This window comes from Abramis brama (assembly GCF_963993115.1).
Source record: "Abramis brama genome assembly, chromosome: 22".
NCBI classification, from domain to species: domain Eukaryota; kingdom Metazoa; phylum Chordata; class Actinopteri; order Cypriniformes; family Leuciscidae; genus Abramis; species Abramis brama.
In genome coordinates, this window is record NC_139984.1 from 5,406,048 (window position 1) to 5,433,899 (window position 27,852).

At 38.3% G+C, this 27,852-nt stretch overlaps 1 protein-coding gene across 4 annotated transcripts; it reads right to left on the minus strand.

Moving 5' to 3' along the window:
- Positions 1-479: 479 nt before the first annotated feature.
- Positions 480-27,852, minus strand: top1b (DNA topoisomerase Ib). 4 transcript variants are annotated; one of them, XM_084098900.1, is made up of 21 exons: positions 27,674-27,852; positions 27,401-27,443; positions 21,020-21,095; positions 20,760-20,844; positions 20,578-20,627; positions 20,344-20,433; positions 20,172-20,265; positions 19,994-20,088; positions 19,770-19,885; positions 16,211-16,332; positions 15,901-16,023; positions 15,634-15,821; positions 12,074-12,218; positions 8,075-8,218; positions 4,457-4,642; positions 4,282-4,350; positions 3,582-3,696; positions 2,394-2,521; positions 2,194-2,288; positions 1,888-2,037; positions 480-1,432 (listed from the first exon to the last, which is right to left on the minus strand). In XM_084098900.1, exons 1-21 carry the CDS (start codon positions 27,704-27,706, stop codon positions 1,330-1,332), a joined length of 2,250 nt encoding a protein of 749 aa, XP_083955026.1. In that variant the 5' UTR covers positions 27,707-27,852; the 3' UTR covers positions 480-1,329. The 4 variants fall into 4 exon arrangements, with proteins under 4 accessions (XP_083955026.1, XP_083955025.1, XP_083955028.1 ...); XM_084098899.1 differs by having other exon boundaries at positions 20,172-20,268; XM_084098902.1 differs by having other exon boundaries at positions 27,419-27,443; positions 27,674-27,849.

A 27,852-nucleotide genomic window follows, 5' to 3' on the forward strand; every position in this document is an offset into this window, starting at 1 on the left:
GTTCCATTCTGCTTTACATTTACATTTCGCTGTGTCATAAATGTGGACGATACTGTAAACAATTGATATATGCATCAACGGACTTAAAAAGCAATCTTAAACTAAACTTGGTTTATCTTAAGGGTTAATGCAGGATTGCATGCCCTTCACAAAAGGACTGAGCAAACTATTGACGTCTTACTACACTATTGCGAAGCAAAACCACAAGCTTAAATGGTAATATTGCCCAATAAATTATAAAAATGAGGATGTTTCATGGCGTGATTTATCTGGCATATAACGTTTACAAAAAAGCCTGACCTCATGTGCCATATGACTTCAGTGTAATTTATAGTCATTAAAAAAGAAAGAAAAACAAGAGGGCCTTTTCTCAGTTGGTATAAACAATAAGCTAGGATTTTTTTCTTTTCTTATTTTTTAAAATGGCAGTTTAAAAAAAAAAAAAATGGTTGACAACTGTTCAAAAGTCCAACTACGTCTCATATTTACAGTATGATCTTCTTAAAAACTGTAAGCAGGACTTTACAAGACTTTTAATTACAGATTTCTATAAACACATCAAAGTGGCCAGACAGTTGACAGTGACTTTTTCTGAATAATTTATGGATTCATAATTTAATTGGAATATTTTTTTTATATATACACTTTATATAAGCTTAATCTAAATAGGGCTGTGCAACATATAAATAATTTTGCTTTCACGAGAAACTGTTATACCACATAAACTGCACAGAAACGCACAATTAAAAGGACGGACAGTGCTAAAGAGAGGGATAATCACTATAATGAAAAGCGACACATTCTTTTGTTAAAATACAGCTCTTTACACACATTAAAAACAAAATGTACATCCCTGATAGAAATATTAAAATAACAAAGAAAGACATTCACGTTTGTTCACATTGCCTCATCATGACATTCGTGCCTCTGATTGTTTTTCTTTATATTTGCCAGCTAATACATGATTTTTCACTACACATTTCTTAATTCACTATTAAAAATGATATTAAAATCATCAATATATCTGAAGGCTAAAACCAAAGGATGCTAAAACTGAAGGCATGGTATGAAACATTGGCAGCTTTTCTTGTGAAAAGACGTGGTGTTCAGCAAGGCTCAGTAACAGGCCCGTTTTCTTTTCAAATAGCTTAAGTTAAACACATAACCACTGAACTAATGTGCGCCTTATTTCCAGAGAAACTATCGGCTTGTGTTTTACTTTAAATTCATCATCTATCCTGATCAAATCACAAGCAAAAATATGATTAAAATCGTGATAAACACCTTTTATAGACAATTCATCAGCACAGCAACAATGTAAAATAAACTCTAAAACTCAAAGTCCTCATCTGCCATGTCGATAGCCCAGGCAAACTTCTCTCGCTGTGTTTTGTTGTAGATCTTCTCAATGGAGACTCCCCATTTTTTGCACCTGTGGACGGACGAAAGTGGTAAACAAGAGATCATGGCTGAAGAAAATCTCTTTCACAAATGCACATTTAGCATGGGTAAAGGTCAAAGGATTGTTTCCCACGCTTTTCCAAAAACAAAACTGGTGAACATTGTGTCACAGTAGGGGAGTTTTTCCCAAAACCAAGCCAAGAGGTGGGCTGATGACAGTACACACACAGGCAGAGGTTTGGTTCAGGCACAGACCCTTCTCAGGCCTAAACCGCCACTGTTTCCCATCCACGGACGTTACAAACAAGAGGAAAACTGCCAGAGCCCATTGTTCCCGCCTGCATGTTTTTCCCCTCGAAAGGACTTAGAAGAGACATGAGCAACCTACAGTATATCTACACTACGAACACTAAAGGAAAAGTGAGACTACTAGAATCAAGTCCAACTTGGCGAAGTCACTATGAGTGCACACACAGAGACTCTTACCAGGCGACTGAGATCCGTGGGTCCAGGTAGTTGAGTTTAGACGTGCCTAATGCGATCTGTTTATTCTCCTCGCGGTCTGTGGCCTGAACCTCCAGCTTCATGAGCTGTTCAGAGATCCTCTCCACTGCTCTCTTCTTCATGTCCACCGCCCTCGAAGTAAAACACACACGTTTATCATGGCTCTGATATAACACTACACACTTTTATTACCCGCGCCGTTAATACTTATTAGATCAGTTTCCAGTTCAATTCAGTTAAATGAAAACAAAAGAATTAAAAACTGACTGCCAGTCGAAGCTTGCTTACTTTTTACTTTTCTCATCGCGGAGCGTCTTGGCATCGGCTTTGGCTGCTTTATGCTCCTTCCTGGCAGCAGAGAGCTGTTTCTTTTTCTCGTCTATCTACAGAACAATATGATACCGTTACATAAAAGGTTTCCCCCTTTACTGATGACAGACAAAACAGTCCCGAATTCACATTACTCATGATTTTTTAATCACTCTCACCTTGATCTGCAAATTCTGCATGGATTTCTCAAAGGTTTTGGGTGGCGCCCTCTGGTGGTTACAGAGAAGAGCCACGGCTCGGTTCGCTCTGTTATATGAGAGGATCTTCTCAGTGATGTTCTCATCAGCTGTAACAATCAGCATGAAGGGCCGCTTGAAGTCATTTAATTCATTTAAATACAATATTTAACCCCTTAACTGTCACCCCCCTTTTTGAGAATGGATATTAAAATGCACTATTCAAACTTAAATGGTTGTAATTCAAGAATGCTTTGGAATATAAACCTAAGTTTGGTCTTGTTTTAAAGGAAACACTCAGCAGGTTATTACTGAAGTGAAAGCACTTCAATAAAATGAAGTATGTAAAAGTTATGGAAGTTTAAATTTACAGTAAATCTAATATACTGTACTCAATATTTTTTATTTTATATAAAATATATACTTTACAAAATATATAAAAATTACTATAAAATCAAAGCCATATATCTAACCAAGTTGTGTTCCAAATTTGAAGTTGATATCACAAAAAATGAAGTTCCCATGAGATTTTATTTAGGCGTAATACCAAAAATAGCCACTGGGTGACATACATTCCATCGAATTTAATTGTATGCATTCTGCCGTAACAAATTAATACATTTCTGTCCAAATATCACTTCTGTCACAAAATATGGAACCTTGAGACTCAGACCTTTCTGACAATATGTGTTTTGTCAAGATTAGAAAAGGTTTTGATCATAAATTATGAAACAAGATGACACCAAAAAGGGGAGGAGCCTGATAAAATAATTTAGAGTATCGTTTCTATGGAAACGCAACGTCCAATTTCAAAACGATTTTTTTACAGGATGAATTCTGAGTTCGTAAGCTTTCAAATGATACCTAATTTATGATAACTACTAAAATATGTGATGTAATAAAAAAAGGCAATAAAAAAGATAATATTATATTTTAGAGGATAATATATATATTATACTTTCTAGAGGATATTATTTTATATTTTTTTATTGACAAATACTAGATTAAATGTTTTATTATGAACTTTTAGCATGAAAACCAAAGTTTCAATTATTAAAAGTGTGTGCGTCAACTTTTCGTCGACAGCGAAACTGCTAAATTGTTGAGATATTCTCAAATAATTCACCATGTACAGAGATATGGAAAAGAGGAGAGGAGAGAGAGACTCACGGCTGGTCAGTTCTTTGAGTTGCTGTTGGAGGGTAATGGACGCGTTGTAAGTGCGAAACACTTTCGCCGTCAACCCATCCATCAACTCCTGGAGGTGTTTATTCAGGATTGATGTCTGAGGAACAGCAGACAGCGCACGTCACATTGACCCTATAAACCTACTGTATCATATTTAATACATGAATTTCAATGGCCTCTAAATGATCAACATGACCAAAACTTTAATTTGTTAATCTCTCAATCATCATTGTATTGCATTATATGTTATAAAACTACAGAACTTTAATCATAAAAACTAAGCTTTTAAATATCAACTAAGACAATTTAGAGATATAGAGTGACGACTGATATGTAAATGCATTTTATGTATCTGCTATACTATTATGAAAATCTCACTGATTTACATTACAACCTTTCAGAATTTCATCTAATATTTTCACAATATAAATATCAGCAGCTGCCACAAATTACTTTACTAAATAAAATAACTACTTCTCACTGTATATATGAGCAATAATAGCCTGATGTTTCAAATATGATACTCAACAAAAAAACACATATGTAAACCTTCTATTTGAATATTTTGCATAAAGGTTCAATAAATGTACATAAAAAAAGAAATAAAAAAAGATATGATTTAATACGTCAGGCTCTAAAGATGCACACCAGGAATGATGATGTTCATGGTGAAATGTCTTACGTTGAGCCGGTCGAACAGATCGTCTTCCGGCTGCTTGTTTTCAAGAAATAACTGTAGGTTTTTAAAGACCTAACACAACAAAAATGATATTTATTTGTTAGTTATAAACATTGAAACACATTCCCTCCCTCCCCATAATCCAGATTTATATATCAACAATGTCTCTCTCTCTTACTCTTTTCTCCACTGGGATTTTGTTGTAGTAACGGATGGAGTCTTTCCCCAGGAAGTCGAACTCCACCACGAAGTCCTGTCGGTCGAGCTGAGGGTAGAGCTTGATGTGCTCGACGCGCAGAGAGCAGCAGCCCACCGTATCAGCCGTCTCCCCCTCGTCCTTCTCATTACCAGCCCTCAGAGCCAGCTGCACAACACACACACACACACACAAACAATGGACAATTCTTATTTTTTATAATTAAATATTGCAGTGTTTATCCAAACTGATTTATCTGTGAACATCATTGTTTTTCATCCATGTGCCTCATATTCTTGAATCAGAATAACTTCCTCTTGGCATCTCTTCTCTTCTCTGATGACGAGGGCGGGGTCGACCTGTCACTCACATCTGATCCACCAATAGCAAACCACAACCATCCAATCACTTCCTAATCTACAAAGATCAAGTCCCACCCTACATTTATTCTTGCTTGAGAAGCTGTTTCACCCGGTTATATGTCACAATAGGAACAACTTCAAACACTATGGGCCCCATCTTGCACCCAGCGCAATTGACTTTGTACACCGACGCATGTATCATTCCTATTATGCACCCGCGCACAGCGTACTTTTCCCTCCACAGACGCACGTCGGTAAGTTAGGAAATGAACTTGTGCTCCCAGGGGCGGTTCAGCGCAAAGAGGAGCCGTGTTCCGGCGCAAATGTTCCCTGGTGCTATTTTGCAGTTTCAGAAAACAATTCTGCCACAGACCAGGAGAAACCTAGTCTAAAGTCAGTGGCGCGTTATTTAGATGCTATTTTAAGGGCGCATGCTTGGCCATAATGTAGCGTGTGCTCAACACACATACACTTTGCTTCTCTCATCTACACACAAACGCAGCAGTTCTCATTTTTAGAAAACCATACATTATTACAAGGAAAAATATTAACACACGAGGGAAATCATTGTTGTGTTCATGAAGATGTGAAAAATAGGCATAAATCTAGCTTACACATTTACCCAAATTATCATACGCCTGTTTAACTGAAGCTAATTTGGGTGTGTTTCTCCATCCCCATACAATGTCAATTCTCTGTGTTTTACGGCCCTGACGAGAACGTCGGTCTCCTCGGCTGTGAACCGCTCCTGCAAATCCGCCGTTATAATAGCAATCCGCCATGGAACAAGCACGCCTGCTCTTAAAGGGAATGTGAGATGACGCTCTGATTGGTTTATTTCACGTTACGCCCAAACCACACCTATGAGTAATGAAGCTACTTCAGACCAACACATTTTAGATTTGCGTCGGGTGCAAGAGTCATTTATCCCGCCGGTATAATAGCAACAGCGCCCGAGACCCGCCCACAAAGCTACTTGCGTTTCGCGCTTGATACTTACGTTTCAGATCGTTATAGGGCCCAGAGAGTTATATCAAGGGGTGCATATAACTGGTGCACATGCGTGGTACAAATAAACGATGCGCACCAGAAAACGTGGAGGGAAGCACTTTTGAGTACCAACATTTTTGGGGACAGGGACACGTTTACTTACTGGAGTAGGATTTTTCTCCCTATCTGGTAAGATAGCAATCATGATGTTAAGTGTGATCATTAATTATTAGAGAGAGAGAGAGAGAGAGAGAGAGAGAGAGAGAGAGAGAGAGAGAGAGATGAGTTTCAGACAGCAACACTGAATTGATTCGTCTTTCGCATTTACTTGCGCTTGAACGGACACATACACAAAAAATGATGTCAAAATGCGGTCTCGACAAGTATTCTCTTGGTTATGTCATAGACACAGACTTTTCAAGTGAAAAGTTGAGAAAGAAACCGGATGTGTGTCAGTATATTTGGTCTTAAAGTGACAGCAGCCTAATATTCCTGCTGTTGTCTGTGTCATTAATGTTAATAAAATAAAATAAAATAAAATAAAATAAACTTCTTCGTCATCATCATCATCATCTACCATGTTCGAGAGTAAAGAAGATAGTGAGGAGAGCAGTCCGGAGGAAAGTGATGACGATAGGATTAGTGTGAGTAACAATCTCCAGGTGCTAGAGAACTAGACCAGAAACAGTGATGTGCACCGCTGGTTATATCATTAGTTCTCAACTGGAAGGTTGGAGGTCTGTTCTGATGAGTTACAAAAAAATAACTATGCTAAATGTAAATAATTGTCACGTTGGTTTGCGTTTTATTTGTTTTCATGTCTTTTATTTTGTAGTTTTCATCTTCATGGTTCCTGTTTGTCATGCGATTCCCTTATCCCGTCATGTGCTTCCCTTGGTTCATGTGTTATATTCTCATTGGTTCTTGTTTAATCAGTTGTTTTCTCATTGTTTCATTGTCTTTTTGTTCACAGGAGTTACTTGTTAAGGCCATTGCACACTGAGTCCGAAATTTTCGTATGCGTTTTTTCGTGTTCGTCAGCCTTAAAATTCGTCACGCACAGAAACCTTGCACACTGAGTCCGATGCGTATTTATTAAACCTTTGCGGAAAAAAACGCAAAAAATACTAAATGGATTCGTCAAGCAGTGAGGATGAATTTGTTGCCCTCTTTCTTCTTAAAAAGAGAAAGAAAAAAAGAAAGAGGAAATATTGGGTCCATCCAATCCTGAGATTGCGCTGAGAGGAAGGAGAGTTTCACCTCCTTATCAAGGAGTTGCGAAATTATCCCAAACGATTCAAAATTTACCTCAGAATGTCAGTGGAACAGTTTGATGCTTTGCTAGCGATACTGGAGCCACATATTAAAAAGAAGACCACCAATTTCCGTGAACCAATCGATCCTGAACAGAGACTGACAGTATGTCTATGGACGGACACACACACACACACACACACACACACCTGCGGAAGCGCTGGGCAGACAGAACAGCTGTATACAGGTTATATTTTATTCAGTGTCTTTGTAATCCGCATTTTGTGTTTCATACAGTACTTGTGCTGTGAGACGAATAGTGTATCAACTTGTCAGACGTCATTCTGGATTTTGTCGTTCGCTTGTACGGTGGCTCTGAATTTTCAAAAAAACCTCTCAAAACACTGGCTGTGGATGCGAAAAACGCAGAAAATCGAACCCAATCCGAATTTTTTTTTTACGGACGAAAGTTTTGTAGACAGTGTGCAAGCGTGATTGACATAACGTGAGGTCGAATTTTTTTTTAAACGTGCGAAAATTTCGGATGCGAATTTCGGACTCAGTGTGCAATGGCCTTTAATGTTGTTCCCTGTAACTGCTGTTATTTTCTGCTTCAAGCCATGTTTCAAGTTATCGTTTTGTTTTGGTTCACTTTTGATTCTGGATTAATAAACTGCACATGGGTTTAGTGCAACTCACCATAATTAGGGTTATCCCACTTTTACCAAGGATACAGGATCCATCACTGTTAAGGACATTCTTGTTTACTAATAACTGATTTTGTGTTGGGGTACCAAGGGGATCCTGAAGAAAAAACACCTGAGGACCACTGCTATATAATGTAAGAAAAAGATTATAGGATATGTCCACTTTATCTTACTTTAATGAGGATTCACCAGTGCAGTTTTGTTTGCAGAAACTTTCCTTGAGAGATGAAGAGGTACTTTTTAAAAGTAGTGATTTAAACAGCAGAATGTGTGTAATGAAGGGAGACCTTGTCAATGAAGTAAAGTGCGACGGCTCTCTGTCTGATCCTCATCTCTTTACTCCTCCAGTCCTCCCGGTACTGCGCTCGGATCCGCTCCACACACTTCTTCAGCCGGCGCGCCGTCTCGTACTTCTGCCAGTCCTTCTCTCCCTGAGACACACACACAAACCTTAACTAGAATTGAAGAGTTTCATTTTTACTGGAGCGAACTGGTTCATTTCATTGAACTGATTCCACAAATCATTGTGGTCAATCATCAAGTCACTCAAAAGTGTCAGAAGTTCCTCATTGGAATTTCATACGGTTTTAATAAATATATATTTTTCGCAGTACCATTCAAAAAATTTGGGGTTGTTAAGATTTTTGAAAGAAGTCTCTTATGCTCGTTTATTAAAACAATTAGTAAAAACAGAAATATTATTACATTATTATTTCAATTTAAAGTAACTGTTATTAACTATTTGAAAATATAGTAAAATGTAATGTATTCCTGTGATCAAAGCTGAATTTTCAGCATCATTGCTTCAGTGTCACATGATCCTTCAGAAATCATTCTGAATCCTAAAAGATTCCTTTGAGCCTTGGCCGAAAGTCTTTGATCATTAGTTTCTGTTATGAACTAACTGTTACTGACACAGGCAGTCCTGTAAGGTGGCTTCTCCTACGACAACCGGCAAATCAAAAAAATATCTTCTCAGTCTGTCAGTAACGCTCTGTTTAGTTCCTGTCTCTATAGTTGCGTTTCCACCACAGGAACTTTCCCCAGGAACTAGGAACTTTGGGCTGGTACGGTGTTTACACCGCAGGAACCAGGGTCTAAATGAAGTTCCAGGTAAATAATTCCCCCTCCGAAAGTCCCTGCTCGTGAGGGTAGTACTTTTTCAAAGTTCAGGAACTCAGGGGTGGGACTTGGGCGCTGAACATGCTGATTGGTTGAGTTCATGCCGCATTTTGATTGGTTGACTCCACGCAGCATTTTATTCAACCACCATCTGTTGCGGTGAGTGCAGTAACAGTCGTCTGCTATTCGAATCAACAATGGAGTTTAAATACGACCGATGGACCGATGACGATGTTCAGGCTTTATTAAGCTTAAATTAAGAGGATGAAATCCAGGGGGAACTGTAAAGTCGCGCGCAGTCCTACGTCACCGGAATATTTGCCTAATCTTCACAGTACTTTAGACCACGGTGGAAACGCGGCTAGCAACAGGTCTGGGGGGAAAAAAGTTCCTGGGACAAATTGTTCTGGGTAATTTCGGTGGAAACGCGGCTTATGAAGCCCCTCCTTCTGAAAAGCACAGTGTGCTCTGATTGGTCGGCTGGATCAGTGTGTTGTGATTGGTCAAGCGCTTCGAGTGTGTTTGGGAAATGACCCGCCCCTTACCATACCCAGCAGTTTCAACACACTACTAACTCACTCAACCAGGCCCCGCCCCTTTATTCTGCGTATGAATTATTTAAATGAGGAATATTGTGACGTGTTCGTTCCCGGAAGAAACTCAAGACTACAAATGGAGGCGTTTCAGGGAGTTCAGAAACAGTAGGCGTGTTTCCATTACAGATTTGCGCAAAACTTTTGCGATTTTTTTCTAAATGTCGACAAAAAACTATTGCGAAATGACGGCGTTTCCATTAACTGATGTTATGCAACTAAAACTTCATTTTTTCCTCTCGCGATCAGTAAAGTCATTCCAAAAACCATGGCAACGGATGTTCGTAGGTTTATGTAATATATCCCAGCCACTGCACTGGCCATTATTATTAATCGAAGGAGATTTATGTGTGTTTTCCAAGCATTAATGGTAAGGAACGACCCTTATTATACTTGTGAGCGACACATATGATATGAGTTGTTTCTGGGTGTTTCTCCCTCATTTCTGCTCCGAGGTCTTGATTGTGGCATTTCTTTGAGGTTTAGAATCCAGTATTCCTGTAATTCTTTTGTCTTATATGAATTTAATAAAGAGCTCTGTCTCGTATTCTGTCCAAACACACCGCGTCATCTACGTCAGCTGACCTGTAAATGTGCAAAAACTGTTTCCATTGCAGTTTTGCGAAATATTTATTTTTCGAATTGCCTGAAAACCCCCCTCATGCGAGCGCAAAAACTGTTTTGCGATAAATGGGAGTTTTTGCGAAATTGACGTGTTTCCATTGGGCGTATTTTCAATTCCCAATTTCAATTTGCGCAGTTTGAATTGTAATGGAAACACAGCTAGTGACACTGATATAGAGAAGATTTCCTGCTAGAGGGACTTTTTCATGCTCAAACAGCAACATTACACACTAAAGAAAGATGAACATGTAAATAAAGCATCATAGGACCAAATCACTAAACAAACGAGCTTTAAATGAACGATTCCTTCGCAAATTGGATATCGCTAGTATAGAGGGAATGCACTGACGTCACTTTCCCGCAGGAACACGCCCCTCTCAGCCGGAATGAGTGGCCAAACGCAAGCAAAACAAACGATTATCAGTTTAAACTAAAGGTTGGACTGGATATAGTGTTCCTTACAACTAATCAAAGATCCAGTGATCCAAGGATATTGAAATGAAATGTAGTGTTTCCTTTGCCTGATCTCGACGCCGGGGAAATAAATAAAGCAAATTATTAATTTGCATTTTAATTATTGCAATCATTAATTTACATTATTAGTATACCTCAGATTTCTTGTCAAATCTGTTTGTACAGTCAATCGCAAACCTCTTTCCCGTTTTAGATGTGTTTTGGGTTTTTCTCGGCATTCATGCTGAAAACAAATGCTGCCACTCAAGTCTTTTTGCCACTCAGTGTGTGTAACTGCAGTCACTCCAGCCGACAGTGACGTCACGCTCACACCCTCCATTACATACTAATGTACTGTAATATACTGGCCAGGCCAATATTCTGATAAACACTGAATTTGAGATTACTGACATCAGTTACAAGTCTGTCATGCTGTAAAACACCTGCTGTTCTTGTTATATCCCACAATCCACAGTTTTAAACGTGAGGTGTTGCAGAGAGAGAGAGGACACTTCAGTCTTGGTGTGGGACTTGACATGTCGTGAAAGGACACATTTAAGGCGAGACACGGCAGGCAAAAACATTGTTTTATTTTTACTGGTCAATTTTGAGATTTTTGGATATTTGTCTTCAATAGCGTGTCTTCTTTCAGACTTGTGGTGAAAAAAAGTCCGAAATACACATTTAGGTCTTTATTTTACTACATTTTACTACACTTGGTCTGTAGATTTCTCATAAATTCAACAAAAGTTGGCGTTCTCAATCAACACATGCACCGCTGGAAAGCTCTCTCTCTCCTGTACAGTGCTGTCAGATCCAAATAAGGTCATTTCCTTTTTATCAGCAACCAATCGTGAAAGTAAAAGGGCTGAATGCGCAATCTCATTGGCTGATGATAAATCTTTAAAGCACGTTTTCTCAAAATGACTTTTCTCTCATACTCCAAGTCCGAAATCTCCACTTCAGTAGCACCGATATACACCAAACTCTCCAGTCTTGTACCTAGTTATATTATGAAGACATTTACAGAGGGATTTGTAAATATATTATTCCTAGCTTGATTTATATAACATTTTATTCCAAAAAACATGGCGAAAATCATTTTTTTAAGGCTATTGACAGTATATTCTGATTTACAGGATAACAAAAGTAGATATCCATAAATCCCCCTGTAATCTTTTCCCATCTAATATGTGAACACAATGAAAAAATAATTTTTAACCTGGCTTTATCCAATACTCAGATTTCGTTTTTCGTTTTTATGCAAATTAGAGCATATTTAATTAAATATTGCCTAATTTGCATATTTAAACATTAAATTACAGAAAACTTGTAATACATTTTTTTCTCATCTTAATGTAGGTAATCAACTGGGAAAGTTTCATGGTGATATCTGCTAGTTAAAATTTTTACCCTATTCACCTGTAGTGTCTCGCCTTAATAGTGTTGTTTGAAAAATTAAACCCCTGTCTGAAGTAAAGAGCCGTTTCTGACCTTGATTCTGGAGCTGGGGTTGAGCATGATGTATTTGATGGAGCCCTGAATATTCTCCGTCCACGACACCAGCCATGTGACTTTGTTGTCATGACGAACTTCCTTCCACCTGGAGCCTGGGGGGGGTCTGGGGTGAACAGAATCTCTGAGGACAACAGACAATGGGAGACGGTCACACTCGCAAAAACACTTTCAAGTTTTACAGCTTGTTGAAAACAGGTTTTACTTGAAGATCTGGAATCTAATATGGAAACTCTGAAATGAAACACTAAGTTATATTGGGAAATGACATTCCTTCTGTTGGAGATCTGTATGAAAGATGTTATCAGAGTTTGAACATGACACATCTGCTCAAGAAAAACAGGATCAGGCCGGCCACAACACACACACACACACACACACACACACACACACACACACACACAGGAAGCGGCCCTCTGACACACTCACAGGATAAACAACTCCTTCACGAGGGCCACAACAACATCACACTGACCGCTCTGCAACTACAACAATAGCCAGCTAAATATGTGGGCTGTGGGCCAGTACTTAAAACTCTGCCAAACACTTCTCTACCAAGAATTACATTTACTAGAGAAAGAATCATGCTGGAGGAACCTGAGCTCAAGTGCTCTGATCAGTGAATATCATCTCAGAAACTCTCCATCAATTCCTCTACCTGGTGTTTCAACCAGAAGCCTTTAGGTTACATTAACCACTTAGCTAACCCTTGTGAAGTGTGCCTAATTGTACTGAAATAGTGTACTTCAAATCTTAAAGTATGTTTTTTTAAATAAAACTGTTTTCACAGAAAATATATTAATGAAATAAAAGCCCACTTAAGTGCACTTAAAGAGAGTACAGTTATGACTGTTTTCTTAACATACTTAAGTACGTTTTTAAAATATGCACTTAAATATGTCCAATTAAAATTTGTACTGTAAAGTACATTTTAAATCACTATGTTTTAATAATATTTTGTCATGCTTTAAAGAAGTACACTTATTGTGATGTGTTGAGTACTTTTTAATTTGAACTTTAGTGTTTTTTTTTATATTGCATTTGATGTTAATATATTTTAAATTGACTAAATTGCAACTTCATCATTACAAATGTGTAACTACAAATATATTTAATAAAACATGACGTTAGTTTTAATAGAAAAGACATTAAAGTATAGTTTAGTTTACCATAAACGCTTGTCTGCACATTCGGCAGTACACTATAACCATATTTCAATAGACGTAATTATGAAATTACATATAAATGACATCTACTTAAAGTCCTAATTAAGCGGGTCAAAAAACGCTCAAAAGTTTAACTTAAGGTGATTAGGAACAGCATGGAGCTTAACAAATATAGTATTCCTGTGAAATAAATAATAATGATAAAAAACAGAAGTCTTTATCAACAGAAAGTAATCAAATTTAAACCAACACTGCATAGTTTTGACTATAAATATATATTAATCCTAGTAAATCTACTAAAGAGCAGTGAGTGATTTTCTCTTTGTCTTTTGTTGTTTGACACATACAGCAGAAGGTTTATTAGGCTGCTGTCACTTTAAGACTGAATGCACAGATCCAATATACTACACATACACATGTGACTATTTCCCAACTGTTTATGTTCACTTAAGACATAACCGACGGTGTTTAAGTGAATACTCATCAAGCTGGGCATTTTGAAATATTTCTGAGTGTTTTTAACTGTTTAGGCACGAACCCGAAGTGTCTACTACAGTTGCACACGCACAGAAAGCCGCTTGGAGAACAGTATCTCTTTCACAGCTTAATGCAGTTTAACTCTTATTATTATCAAGCACATCCTGCAGGTTAGCAACAGTAGACAATATTGCTGATTTGGACGTTAAAGGGGTCATGAACTGTGAATTAAAAAATTTCTTGATCTTTTGACAGTTAAGAGGTTGTTAAAATATAAAAATCCAGTATGTTTCAAAACACAGTGTTTGCTTTGTTATTTATGGTGAAAGCATTCGTGAGAATGCAGAAATCGCGTTGCAATGATGAGATCACTGCATTCATGTGATCAGTCTGTTGATCACGTGAATGCAGTGATCTCATCATTGCAACGTGATTTCTGCATTCTCAGAGCTGTCATCTGCTCAATGCTCATCACTGCAAACTTTCATGTGATGGGAATAGATACTTTTCAAGATTCGTTATTCTCGACAGCTGTAATAGTAAAAAAGTCGTAAAAGTATTCGAGAGGGTTCCACATGTAGTACTTATTTCATATGCAAAGATGTCAGCCAATTACAGCAGTGGGCATTTACACTGAAGTCTCACATCAGACACACCCCTTCAAACATAGCATTCAAATCAGAGGATAAAATCAGGATAAAAAATAGCCATTTATTTGTACATTTGTATTTGTAAAATGTAAAAAAAAATGTATGTAAAAATCATATTAACATTATAAGTGCACCTCAGGAAACATTATAAAATAATTAAAAAAATTAACAGGTTGGTCTTTTAGGGAGGAAAGAAAGTGCACCGCTGTTGTAACATTGCAGTTGAAACATAGGAGGAAGCAGGATCCATGTGCAGCACACTTTATTTAAACAAACTCAAAACTTGACAAAGACAAACTAGGGAACAGGACTTGGGAACAGAACAACCAACATACAACATCAAGAACTCACAAAGACTGAAACTAGACACAGGGCTTAAATACACAGGCAAACAAGCTAAACAAGATAACAAGGGGGTGTGGCTAATTAGAAACACCTGGGGAGACTAATAAACAAGAAAAACTACAAAGGACTACAAAACATGGCACAGGACAGGAAATTAATTAAGTCCACACAAGACAAGGGGAACACAAGACAGGAATCATAACAGAGCTCCCCACTTAAGGAGCGGATTCCAGACGCTCCTCAGGAAACAGTCCAGGAGGGTGGTGGAGCGGAGGCGGACCCGGGAGTGGGATGGAGGGCCAGGCCCGTGGAGCGGAAGAGGGCCTGGAGACTGCGGCAGGACGGGAGGCCAGGGCGGAGCAGGCAGTGCAGCACACTTTATTTAAACAAACTCAAAACTTGACAAAGACAAACTCAGACTAGGGAACAAGACTAGGGAACAAGACTAGGGAACAGGACTAGGGAACAGGACTCGGGAACAGAACAACCAACATACAACATCAAGAACTCACAAAGACTGAAACTAGACACAGGGCTTAAATACACAGGCAAAACAAGCTAAACAAGATAACAAGGGGGCGTGGCTAATTAGAAACACCTGGGGAGACTAATAAACAAGAAAAACTACAAAGGACTACAAAACATGGCACAGGACAGGAAATGACAAAAGTCCACACAAGACAAGGGGAACACAAGACAGGAATCATAACAGCTGTGAAGGAAAGAAATGCACTAAAATCGCACAGCTCTAGTTTCTTGCTGTCATTGCTGTAGGGTTGCTGTCGTTGCAATGTCTCCGCTCTCCGCAAAGAGTGTTATTCAGTTAGTTTTTTTTTTTTATAATTCTACTATTATTCTACACCATGAAAATAGTAATAATAGAGCATGATTAGGGACTCACTTGCTGCAGTTGATGATGATGTCCTCGGGTCGGATGCGGCGTTTCAGTTTGCCCATCTTAGGATGGTCCCCGCGTCCTCTGAACAGACCTGGAGGCTCGATCCGGAAGTTGCCGATCCGCTCCCTGTGGTTATCCATAACGCAGAATCCATACTCCTGCAGAATGCGTTCATTCTCTTCTTTGGTTTTCTTTGAAAATAAGATGAATTTTTCAGTTTAATAGTCAGTTTGTATTTCAGCAGCATGTATGTGTTGGTGGCATTCTAACCTGTTTCTCCTCTTTTGACATCTGTTTTCTGGCCTCAGATTGTGCTTTAAAGTATTTGTGCATCTCAGTGAAGTCACATTTCTTCAGCTCAGCGATCTTTGACTTCTCCTCTGATGTCATTTCCTTACAAGAAACATTTGTGGGACAATGTTTCTATAAGACACTGTGACAATGTTTCTATAAGAATAATGACATTTTCAAACTTTTGCACATTTCCATTGGCTGATAAAACTATTCCCTTAAAACTGGCAATTGTGAATAGTATGAGAGCAATAATATTAGAGAAGTAATCTTTTGAAAAGTGTGTTACCTTCCTCCAATCTTTGAAGAAGTTCTTTTTAAATATGTCTTTAGTTGTGTACTCGTGGTCAAGCATTTTTGCATAAAACGTAGCCACTTCCTCTGCACCAGGGCTCAATTTCATGGCCTTTCCTGTGAAACACAAGATAATTATCTCAACATTTAAATATATCCTCATTATACACCACACTATACAAGTGTCACAATCATGTCATGTATAGTTGTTACTGTAGTTTCTAATTATTCTCACACTTGTTCCTTGTTCTGTTGACTGATTTTCAGAGGTCGAGCCTGCCATGAAGCGAGAGACAGAGCAAATGCCAGAGGCCAATTTCGTCCCCGAGCCCATCGCAGAGTCTGGCCAGGGGCCTGATGTATAAAAGTTGCATACGCACAAAATGTAGTTATATTGTATATATACTTAGCTTACGGGAAGGCAGCCGGAGCCGGATGTCCCTGGTAGAGAGCCAGATCTTCTGCCCTGGATGGTAAATGAGTGTCGCTGCTCTTCTTGCGTCGGCCTGGATCTTGTGTCTCCGTACTGCCCTCTGAAGGAGTTCACAGCTGGAACGTCTGACGGCTCACCTGAGCAGGGAAACATGGGCGATTGGTAGCCGAGCATGCACTGTAAGGGTGTAAGCCCGGTGGTGGTCTGACGAAGGGAGTTCTGGGCATACTTGGCCCATGGTAGGAAACGGTTCCAGCTGTGTTAATGGTTGTGGCAGTATGACCACAGGTAACATCTGATTTCCTTGGATCTTGCGTTCTGTTTGGCCGTTTGTCTGAGGGTGGTATTCTGAAGACAAGCTTACCGACACCCCGAGCAGATGGAAGGAGGCTTTCCACACACATGAAGTAAACTTAGAGCCTTAGAGAAACAGTCAACTACAACCAGGATGCAGGTGTTTGTGTCAGAGGGTGGTAAGTCTGTGACGAAGGCGATGCCAAGGTGAGACCCTGCAGGGTCTATTGGGAATGGGTAATGGTAAAAGTTTGCCTTCTGGAAGGTGTCTTGAAATAGCGCATGTGGAACAGCCTCGGACCAAATGTTGTACGTCCTGGGTCATACTGGGCCACCAATAACGTTCACGGAGGAGCGAGAGGGTTTGCTGGTAACCTGGATGCCCTGAACCTGGAGACGAGTGCACTGAGTTCATGAGGGTTATGCATAGAGTTGATGTTACATATGTGCACCTGTCAGGACCTCGCGGCGGAGCTGGCTCCTCTCTGGTGGCTATAGCAATCTATTCGTCCATCGCCCACTGAATAGGACAAGTGAAGAGAGCTGGAGGGAGAATGAGAAAGATTTAGAGAATGAAGATGGGAGAGAGCGTCAGCTTTGGTGTTCTTGTGTCCAGGACGATAAGTGACTTTGAAACTGAACTGGGTGAGGAATAAGGCCCATCTGGCTTGAGATATTCTAAATTGTGGGGGTCTGTAATCACCTGAAACAAGTGGTTTGCTCCCTCCAGCCAATGTCTCCATTCTTCTAGGGCGAGTTTGATTTCGAGGAGCTCACGGTTCCCAATGTCGTAATTTTACTCAGCCAGGTTCAGTTTCTTTGAAAAGAAGGCACATGGATGAAGCACTGCTGACTCACCCTGCCGCTGAGAAAGTACTGCTCCGACTCTGCTGGTGGATGCGGCCACTTCGATGACAAAGGGGAAGTCAGGATCAAGATGTTTTAGGATGGGAGCGGTACAAAATGCATTCTTCAGCTGTTGGAAAGCATTGGTGGCCACTGAATTCCAGGCCAGAGACTTGGGTCGGTTCAGGAGGAGTGTGGTCAATGGTGCAGCGATTTGACTGAAGTTGGTGATGAACTTTCGATAGAAATTGGCAAATCCTGAGAAGCGTCGAAATGCTTTGACGGAAGTGGATTGTGACCTGTCTTTAATGCCGGTGACCTTCCCCTGGTACATCTGAATGCCAGATCCATCAATGATGTAACCGAGGAATTGGATGGAGGGACGATGGAATTCGCACTTTTCCAATTTCAGGTAAAGGTGGTACTCCCTGAGTCGTTGAAGGACCTGCACAACGTGCCTGCGGTGTTCAACCAGATTCTGAGAATAGATGAGAATGTCATTGATAACGAATTGCTGGATGATAATGAATTGCTGGAGCATGTCTCGGAACACCTCATCCATGAAAGCCTGGAACACAGAAGGTCAGTTAGTCAGTCCGTATGGCATAACCTGGTACTCATAGTGGCCTGAAGGTGTTACGAAGGCGGTCTTCTATTCTTTTCCAGTTTTTCCAGGGCTATAGGGAAGAGGACAGCGATACTTGATTGTTTGATCGTTGAGAGCCCTGTAGTCAATGCACAGCCGGATGCCTCCATCCTTCTTGGCCATGAAGAAGCTCAAAGCGGAAGGGGAGGTAGATGGTTGAATAAACCCTTGTTTCAGGGCTTCTTTGATGTATTCATCCATGGCCTTCTGCTCCGGGATCAACAGAGGATAGACTTTCCCTTTGGGCATGGTGGCTCCATGTACCAGCTCAATCGCGCAGTCCCATGGCCGATGAGGTGGAAGTTTAGTGATTGGCTGCTTGCTGAAAACATCCTGGAACTCCCCATACTCCTCTGGGAAACACAGCATGGAAGAAACATTCGGGCTTTCGATGGTAGTTGAATTCAGGGAGATGAAGTTTGGGAGGAATGGATGGAGATAATATACTGTGATACGGTAAAACCAAAGCCATCGTTACTGTTCATATCACTGTGTATCAAGTGCTGAAGAAGATCTGGAGCTGAAAATCAGATATACTAATAACCATTTTGTTTAGCAGTAGACCAATCACAACATACTGATCCATCTGACCAATCAGAGCAGAGTAGACCAATCATAACGGAGTGATCCATCTGACCAATCAGAGCAGAGTAGACCAATCATAACATACTGATCCATCTGACCAATCAGAGCAGAGTAGACCAATCACAACATACTGATCCATCTGACCAATCAGAGCAGAGTAGACCAATCATAACGGAGTGATCCATCTGACCAATCAGAGCAGAGTAGACCAATCACAACATACTGATCCATCTGACCAATCAGAGCAGAGTAGACCAATCATAACGGAGTGATCCATCTGACCAATCAGAGCAGAGCAGACCAATCACAACAGACTGGGTCATCTGGCCAATCAGAGCAGAGTAGACCAATCACAACATACTGATCCATCTGACCAATCAGAGCAGACCAATCACAACAGACTGGGTCATCTGGCCAATCAGAGCAGAGTAGACCAATCACAACATACTGATCCTTCTTTATCAAACCGCTTTGACACTGTAAGAAAAGAGGTGCATCTGCCTTGTATATTATGTGTTAGTAATATATATTATTATTATGTTTAGTAAGTGTTTATTTTTTACCTTAGATGCATGTGAACTTACTATAGGAGACCTAAAAAAAATAGGAACCTTTAAAATAGTATAATTGGGGCACACAAAAAAATCAAATTGTAATTAAATCTCTAATTATTTTAGGATAGTATTGCATAGTATTTGACTAGAACATGATAGCAGACAGCTGGTGGGGTCAAAGGCCAGCGCTACTCACCATCATAATAAAACCTGATATGGCCTGGCAGGGGTTCATATGGCGGGGGGAACACAGGACCTTTATGTTCCAGAAACTTCCATTTGGAGCCATCTGTGTGTCTCTCCTCTTCCCACCTGAGTAACAGAGGAAGAAAAAGACAAAAGATATTGCATAACAGATGAAGGGAGCGACATTTCAAGATGAGTACAGATTTGTCTCAAATTCCAATTTTCTTGTCTCACCATTTCCACTTCTCCTCCGGCTCATTTTTGGCTTTCTTTTTCCCTCCAGTGGTGTCTTTCTTTTCCACTTTGGTCCTCTTCTTTGGTTTCCTTTCCTGGGTCAGTGAGATATGACTTCAATAACAGTCCAAAGCCAAAGAGAAGGTGTACATAGTTCAAGACAAAGAGGAATGTTTACCTCCCTCTCCTCATAATCACTGTCATCTTCCTGTTTACGTTTTTTCACTTTCTTCTCATTCTCCACTTTAACCTTTTTGTGCTTGTGTTTATACCTGCTTTACAAATAGAAATCACTTTGTTTTTACATGCCATATGCTAAGGATCATGGGAACAGATCTTATTGCACATACTCGTCTTCATCCCGCTCTCTCTTGAGTGACTTCTCATGTTTGATGGAGTGATGATAGCCATTATCCTCTTCCACTTTAATTGACGGTGGGCTGACACAAGAGACGTACTATTTTTACAACATTTTTAGGTTCGATTACAAGTTCAGCAGTTTATCTTGGTTTATATATAAAATTATACATCTTTTATATTTTACAATGTGGAAATGTAAACATTGCAGCACATCACTGTCTCACCTTACAAAGCCATTCTCTTTATCTCGATATTTCCCATCAGAACTATGGAACTTCACAAGAAAACAAAAACGCACCCAAAATAAGATGTATAAACACATAAAGCATGTTCAAATACTTCACAAGGCGCATATTGGATTAATTATATTATTTGTAACTCTTTGGTATGGCACAATTGAATCGACCTTTTCTTCTTTTCGCTTTTCTTGCTCCTTAAGTTGCTCTTTTTCTTTCTCTCGATGCTTCTTCTCTGAAGAGCTTCTGTGTTCGCTGTAAAACAAATGGAAAAAGATGAGATTCTCCTTTAGGACAATAGATAAAAGAATCTCCAATGAATAATAAAAAATAATATTGAATCATCTGCTAGACCTGAAAGTACAGGGAATGAGTTAATTATTTCTGCCTTGAAAACAATGTGAAAAAAAGGAAGTAATAAAAAAATCACCTGTTGCCGTTCTTTGAGTTGTCCCGCTCTCTCTTATGTTCTCTGTCTTTATGTCTGTCCTTGTGTTTGTGTGAATCTGAGTCAAAAATAATAGTTTTTTATAAGACTTCCCAGATTTAGAGGTATCATACATCTGAATGAAATAAAAATTAATTTAAAATTAAATTAAAATAAGGACTGTGATACATTCTAAGACTCCTCAAATGTATGTGATATACAATTACTTGATGTAATATCATGTAAATGGCATAAATAAAATATCACACTGCATGATACTATATCATAACAATAACCAGTATATTGTGTTATTATGGTATTTTACTAACAATAAAGTAACAGAAGAAAACCACACAGTACCTTGTTGTACCATGTAAAAACCATAGTATATGAATATGGTAATCATAGATTATGTCGGTATACTGTATATTTAGGAAATAAAATAAAATAATAATTATAAATATTATGTCCGCATGATGCTTATTAGGCTATTATATGCTTAAGTTTTAGTTTAAAACCATTAGAATTTCATTTTTAAATTGTATGTGCCTGTTTTAAACCTTTAAAAACATACAACAGTGATGGCATAAAACACATTATTCATAGAGTTCAAATACACTTATAGGAGCAAAATGTCACATAAATGTACTTGTTGTGTATAAAAGCATTGTGCTGTTCTCATTCGACGACTCCTGTGCAACCTGCTTTTGTGCTACTGAACCATTAAAGACCATCTAACCAGCTTTCTTTTATGAAATAATAAAACATGATGCTTTGGCAGTACACTACATTATGAAGCCAATCCAATGACTGTGAAGAGGGTTTGTTTACCAGCTCATAAGCATAGATCAACATATTAATCTCTTAAATTTACTTTAAAATTAGCATACTTCCCAAATAAATAATAAATAATTGACAAATATGAGCAAAATGAAACAGCTCAAGTATGTTTTTTTTTCAAAGCTCTCCTACACCAGAGCCATTGAAAAACAGTTGCGACATGCTTTGATCTCCAGGTCATGTGGTTTATGGAGCTCTCAATAGCGCCAAACAACTCTGGATAGACAGCTGTTTCAAAATATTTGCAGCAATTTCTGGTAAATATTAAGGCATAATGTGCATTGATTACTACGCCGACTACGCTTTACAGTAGCATTTTATTCTGGAGAGAGATAAAGAGACTACTTTAATATGATTTCTTGAGTTTAGGTGTTCCTCACTTGGGTCACACTCATACTCCTTGACTAAACACCTTAAGTCTAATTTATTAGTCTAAATATTTTTTTGCAAATATGTTTATTATATATATATATATATATTACAATTAGCGTAGGTTAAAATACGGGGTTAAAATAGAGGTTTTTTTTATTATTTTTTTATTTTTATTTCAGTGCACAGAGGGAAATTAGAGGTTTCTGGTGGCCGGAAAAATAATATTCATATATAATGCATGATATCTACATTTTCTCAAATTTGCATTTTTGTAGTTTACACTTCGACGATAACAGTATTGTTTTCAAAAACTTGCACTTTAAATCCTGTTTTCAAAAGTTTGCGTTTTTTAGGCCCCAAAAAACCCTGTTGTTATGTTAATGACCGGCCAAAACACATAAAAAGTTCTTAGTCGAAAACTGTGTCGTGTAAACGGCCCCTTAGTCTAGTTTCTCAAAAGAGTATTGCCGGTCAAAAATGTTTACTTATTTTTTTTAGGTTTTGCATTTAAATATATATTTTATATATTATCAAAAACTAGATTTTTATAGGTTTAGATTTTTTAATGTTACATTTAAAAAAGGTTAATTTCTCACAACCTAATGTTATTGTATGATACTCAAGAAGTTAATATTAATGAATGCAAGCAAATACTGAATTTAACCCAAGAAAGAAGTTAAAAATAGTGTTACAAAAAAACAAAACAAGGCAACCAATTGCATTCAACGAAACTCTTTATTATATAATATATCCAGTGAGGTTCTAGATAAGTTATTCCTTGAATGGGAAGTCTTCATAGAAACTCATTCGACCTCCTACAGGGAGAGAAAGATTGCAGAAAGACTAAAAACGGTTACAAATATGACAACTAGCATTTGGTTATGGTAGCTATTGAAATGTTGCTCACATTATCTAACTGCAATTACCTGCAACTATTTATTATCTAACGATAGATATTAACTACAATGCGCTTCATAAAATACCACTGGCTATTCCTGAGGCTATTCCCCCTGGATATTAGTTGATTCCTGAGAGGTCAACTAATGTGTTAAAATGTCAAAAATATGCAGTAATTTCATCAACTTAGTGAGTGTGCTTGAGAAACACTGAAATGAATGGGGTTTAATGCTTGACTTATGGGTTATTTGGAACTACAGTATTGCTTGTTTGGAACTATTGGTTGTTTTGAACTATTGGTTGTTTGGAACTATTGGTTGTTTGGAACTATTGGTTGTTTGGAACTATTGGTTGTTTGGAACTATCGGTTGTATTGAACTATTGGTTGTTTGGAACTATCGGTTGTATTGAACTATTGGTTGTTTGGAACTATTGGTTGTTTGGAACTATTGGTTGTTTGGAACTATTGGTTGTATTGAACTATTGGTTGTTTGGAACTATTGGTTGTTTGGAACTATCGGTTGTTTGGAACTATTGGTTGTTTGGAACTATTGGTTGTTTGGAACTATCGGTTGTATTGAACTATTGGTTGTTTGGAACTATCGGTTGTATTGAACTATTGGTTGTTTGGAACTATTGGTTGTTTGGAACTATTGGTTGTTTGGAACTATCGGTTGTTTGGAACTATTGGTTGCTTGGAACTATTGGTTGTTTGGAACTATCGGTTGTAATTGAACTATCGGTTGTTTGGAACTATCGGTTGTATTGAACTATCGGTTGTTTGGAACTATTGGTTGTTTGGAACTATTGGTTGTTTGGAACTATCGGTTGTTTGGAACTATTGGTTGTATGGAACTATTGGTTGTTTGGAACTATTGGTTGTTTGGAACTATTGGTTGTATTGAACTATTGGTTGTTTGGAACTATTGGTTGTTTGGAACTATCGGTTGTATTGAACTATTGGTTGTTTGGAACTATTTGTTGTATTGAACTATTGGTTGTTTGGAAATATTGGTTGTTTGGAACCATTGGTTTTTTTGGAACTATCGGTTGTATTGAACTATTGGTTGTTTGGAACTATTGGTTGTTTGGAACTATTGGTTGTTTGGAACTATTGGTTGTTTGGAACTATCGGTTGTTTGGAACTATTGGTTGCTTGGAACTATTTGTTGTATTGAACTATTGGTTGTTTGGAAATATTGGTTGTTTGGAACTATTGGTTGTTTGGAACTATCGGTTGTATTGAACTATTGGTTGTTTGGAACTATCGGTTGTATTGAACTATTGGTTGTTTGGAACTATTGGTTGTTTGGAACTATTGGTTGTTTGGAACTATCGGTTGTTTGGAACTATCGGTTGTTTGGAACTATTGGTTGTATGGAACTATTGGTTGTTTGGAACTATTGGTTGTTTGGAACTATTGGTTGTATTGAACTATTGGTTGTTTGGAACTATTGGTTGTTTGGAACTATCGGTTGTATTGAACTATTGGTTGTTTGGAACTATCGGTTGTATTGAACTATTGGTTGTTTGGAACTATCGGTTGTATTGAACTATTGGTTGTTTGGAACTATTGGTTGTTTGGAACTATTGGTTGTTTGGAACTATCGGTTGTTTGGAACTATCGGTTGTATGGAACTATTGGTTGTTTGGAACTATCGGTTGTATTGAACTATTGGTTGTTTGGAACTATTGGTTGTTTGGAACTATTGGTTGTTTGGAACTATCGGTTGTATTGAACTATTGGTTGTTTGGAACTATTGGTTGTTTGGAACTATTTGTTGTATTGAACTATTGGTTGTTTGGAACTATCGGTTGTATTGAACTATTGGTTGTTTGGAAATATTGGTTGTTTGGAACTATTGGTTGTTTGGAACTATCGGTTGTATTGAACTATTGGTTGTTTTGAACTATTGGTTGTATTGAACTATTGGTTGTTTGGAACTATTGGTTGTTTGGAACTATTGGTTGTTTGGAACTATTGGTTGCTTGGAACTATCGGTTGTTTGGAACTATCGGTTGTATTGAACTATTGGTTGTTTGGAACTATCGGTTGTATTGAACTATTGGTTGTTTGGAACTATTGGTTGTTTGGAACTATTGGTTGTTTGGAACTATTGGTTGTTTGGAACTATCGGTTGTTTGGAACTATTGGTTGTATGGAACTATTGGTTGTTTGGAACTATTGGTTGTTTGGAACTATTGGTTGTATTGAACTATTGGTTGTTTGGAACTATCGGTTGTTTGGAACTATCGGTTGTATTGAACTATTGGTTGTTTGGAACTATTTGTTGTATTGAACTATTGGTTGTTTGGAACTATTGGTTGTATTGAACTATTGGTTGTTTGGAACTATAGGTTGTTTGGAACTATTGGTTGCTTGGAACTATTGGTTGTTTGGAACTATTGGTTGCTCCACAACAAACGTTCCTTAATTCCCATGAAAGTTTATGGGAGTGTCGTAACTCTATTTTTCAACAGCTCTGCCCTACACACAAGTTATGATATCACTGGGGACTCCTTGTTTAAAGGAGTCCTAACTTCATTTTATCTAATTTTGCAGGCTTGAAATCAAACTGGAACTCAAAGAGACAAACAGATCTAAGAAATTTTTTGTTTTTTATTGCTTCAAAGTTGAAAATAGGCAGAGTATGTAAGCTTATGAGTGCCCTCAAACTGATCTGATGGCATCACTGTACCTTCATAATTATGTGTTTGTAAGGTTTAGGCAGTTTGAAGGGGTGTTTAGGGAGTAATATCAGTGTGGATGAGGTTCAACAACAACTGTAAAGCGAGATAAGAAGAAGCCACAACGACTGCAGTCAGAGCAAACCTTCACTATTGCTGGAATTCAACATTCTCTACTGCTTCAGAACTACAAGCAATTATTTACTATTGCATTTTTTAATCCACTGTCATTCTCTCTCTCTCTCTCTCTCCATATATATATATGGAAAGGTGCTGTGACTTACATTCCAAAGTGACTTATATAATGCATTTAATGTCAAATAAGCAAAACGTAGAAACTTAAAAGCGTACTTAAAGGTTTTATACACGTAGTTCTCATGTCTGTGAGGCAAGTAGGCTATACGCTGAGTTTCTGTACATTTTTCTGACGCGCTCCTGAAAGCAGTTCACTTTCTATTCAAAACAGATATGAATTTATGATGTTTTACGTGGATATCTGGGACACAAGTGAAGTCTCGTGTACAAAATAAATAATAGTTTAGCATCCAAATACATGTGACTATGGAACCATTTAGATACGTGCCAAATGAGAGAGGAGCCCAAAGATATTTTCTGTTTCGCTTTAAATAAATTTGTTTATTTGATGGCTACTATTAAATAAACATAAGGGCAACTAAATACATGTTCATAATGTTTTTGTAAATATTTCGTTTTATCTAGTATTTTACATTCATTTTAAATATAATAATACAATGCGACTGACACACCAAATTTATTTTTCTTTTCTTTTTTGTCAACAACTTTGAACATGCTGCTGTATTATTAAGAAGTCCATATATAGGCCTGCAGATGGGGGCCATTATAGCCAATAAAACAAGTGTGTTCATTACTCCCATCCACATTAACTTTGGGTTTAATCACTGTTATAATTATGAGGAGTCCTTGGAAAACAATTAGGCTGGGGGTCCCTGGCCACAAAAAGTTTGAGAACCCCTGCCAGTATTACCATGCTACATTCCAAGACAATATGGTACTCCCAAGGTGCTAAAATGTCAGTACTTTTTGTTAATGTTACTAGTAAACATAGTTTAAGCCAAATACCATAGTTAGTTAATGCTACAATAAAATAATGTTATCAGGACCGTCACGTAAAAATAAATTTCAAGGCAAAAAAAGATAGCAAAACCTTTCCTATTATGATTTTACAGTGACAACTGTGGTAACTATGGCATTTTTGTGGTTGTAATGGTGAGCGAGTTGCCTGTCACATGAGTTATTGCTGCTCATATTCAGTCAGAGAAGAGAAAATGGCGCAGAGACTAAGTCCTCACGCATCCCTTCCCCACTTTCAGCGGCCAAATTCAGCCCGTTACCCTTCAAAATCCACACGATGACAGTCATTTCCCGATAGTCGATCTACTACTCTATGTGAATGTGATCTCAGTGTGAGGCATTTCAGGTGTCAAGTGTTGTTTTGCAGCGCTGTTTCTGAACAATAGACAGCAGAGAGAGCGGCTGACGGGACTTAGTCTCTGACGCCATTTCTGCTCCATCTCACTGTGACTGTCACGAGCGCTGCTTCATCACCTGTAAACACACACTTACTGTAGTCCACAGAGCCGGACTCCATCTGAAACACACATGTATACAGCATTTAAACATACCATGTCGCATTTCAATAACAAAAACACATGCAATTAGAAGATATTTGCGCATAAAGTTGGCGTTGTGCTATTCAAATATTTTCCATGTATGCACAATCTTAACTTTTCGTTTGTAAAGTTTACGTACAATTTCACTGCAAAGAACTATGTCCTGCGCGAATAGTTTAATATAAATAACATGTTCGAAATGTGGTACCTGATGGCGTTTATATGCATGATCTCCACTCATGTTGAGACTCTGAAGATGAATAATAAGATGATGTGGGTATTATCTAGAAATGACAAAGATGCCGGTATTTTAAAAGCTTTGATAAAAAATGACGACTGCCGTCGAGTTAAGTCTGACTGTACCGCTACTGCGCATGCGCTGCATCC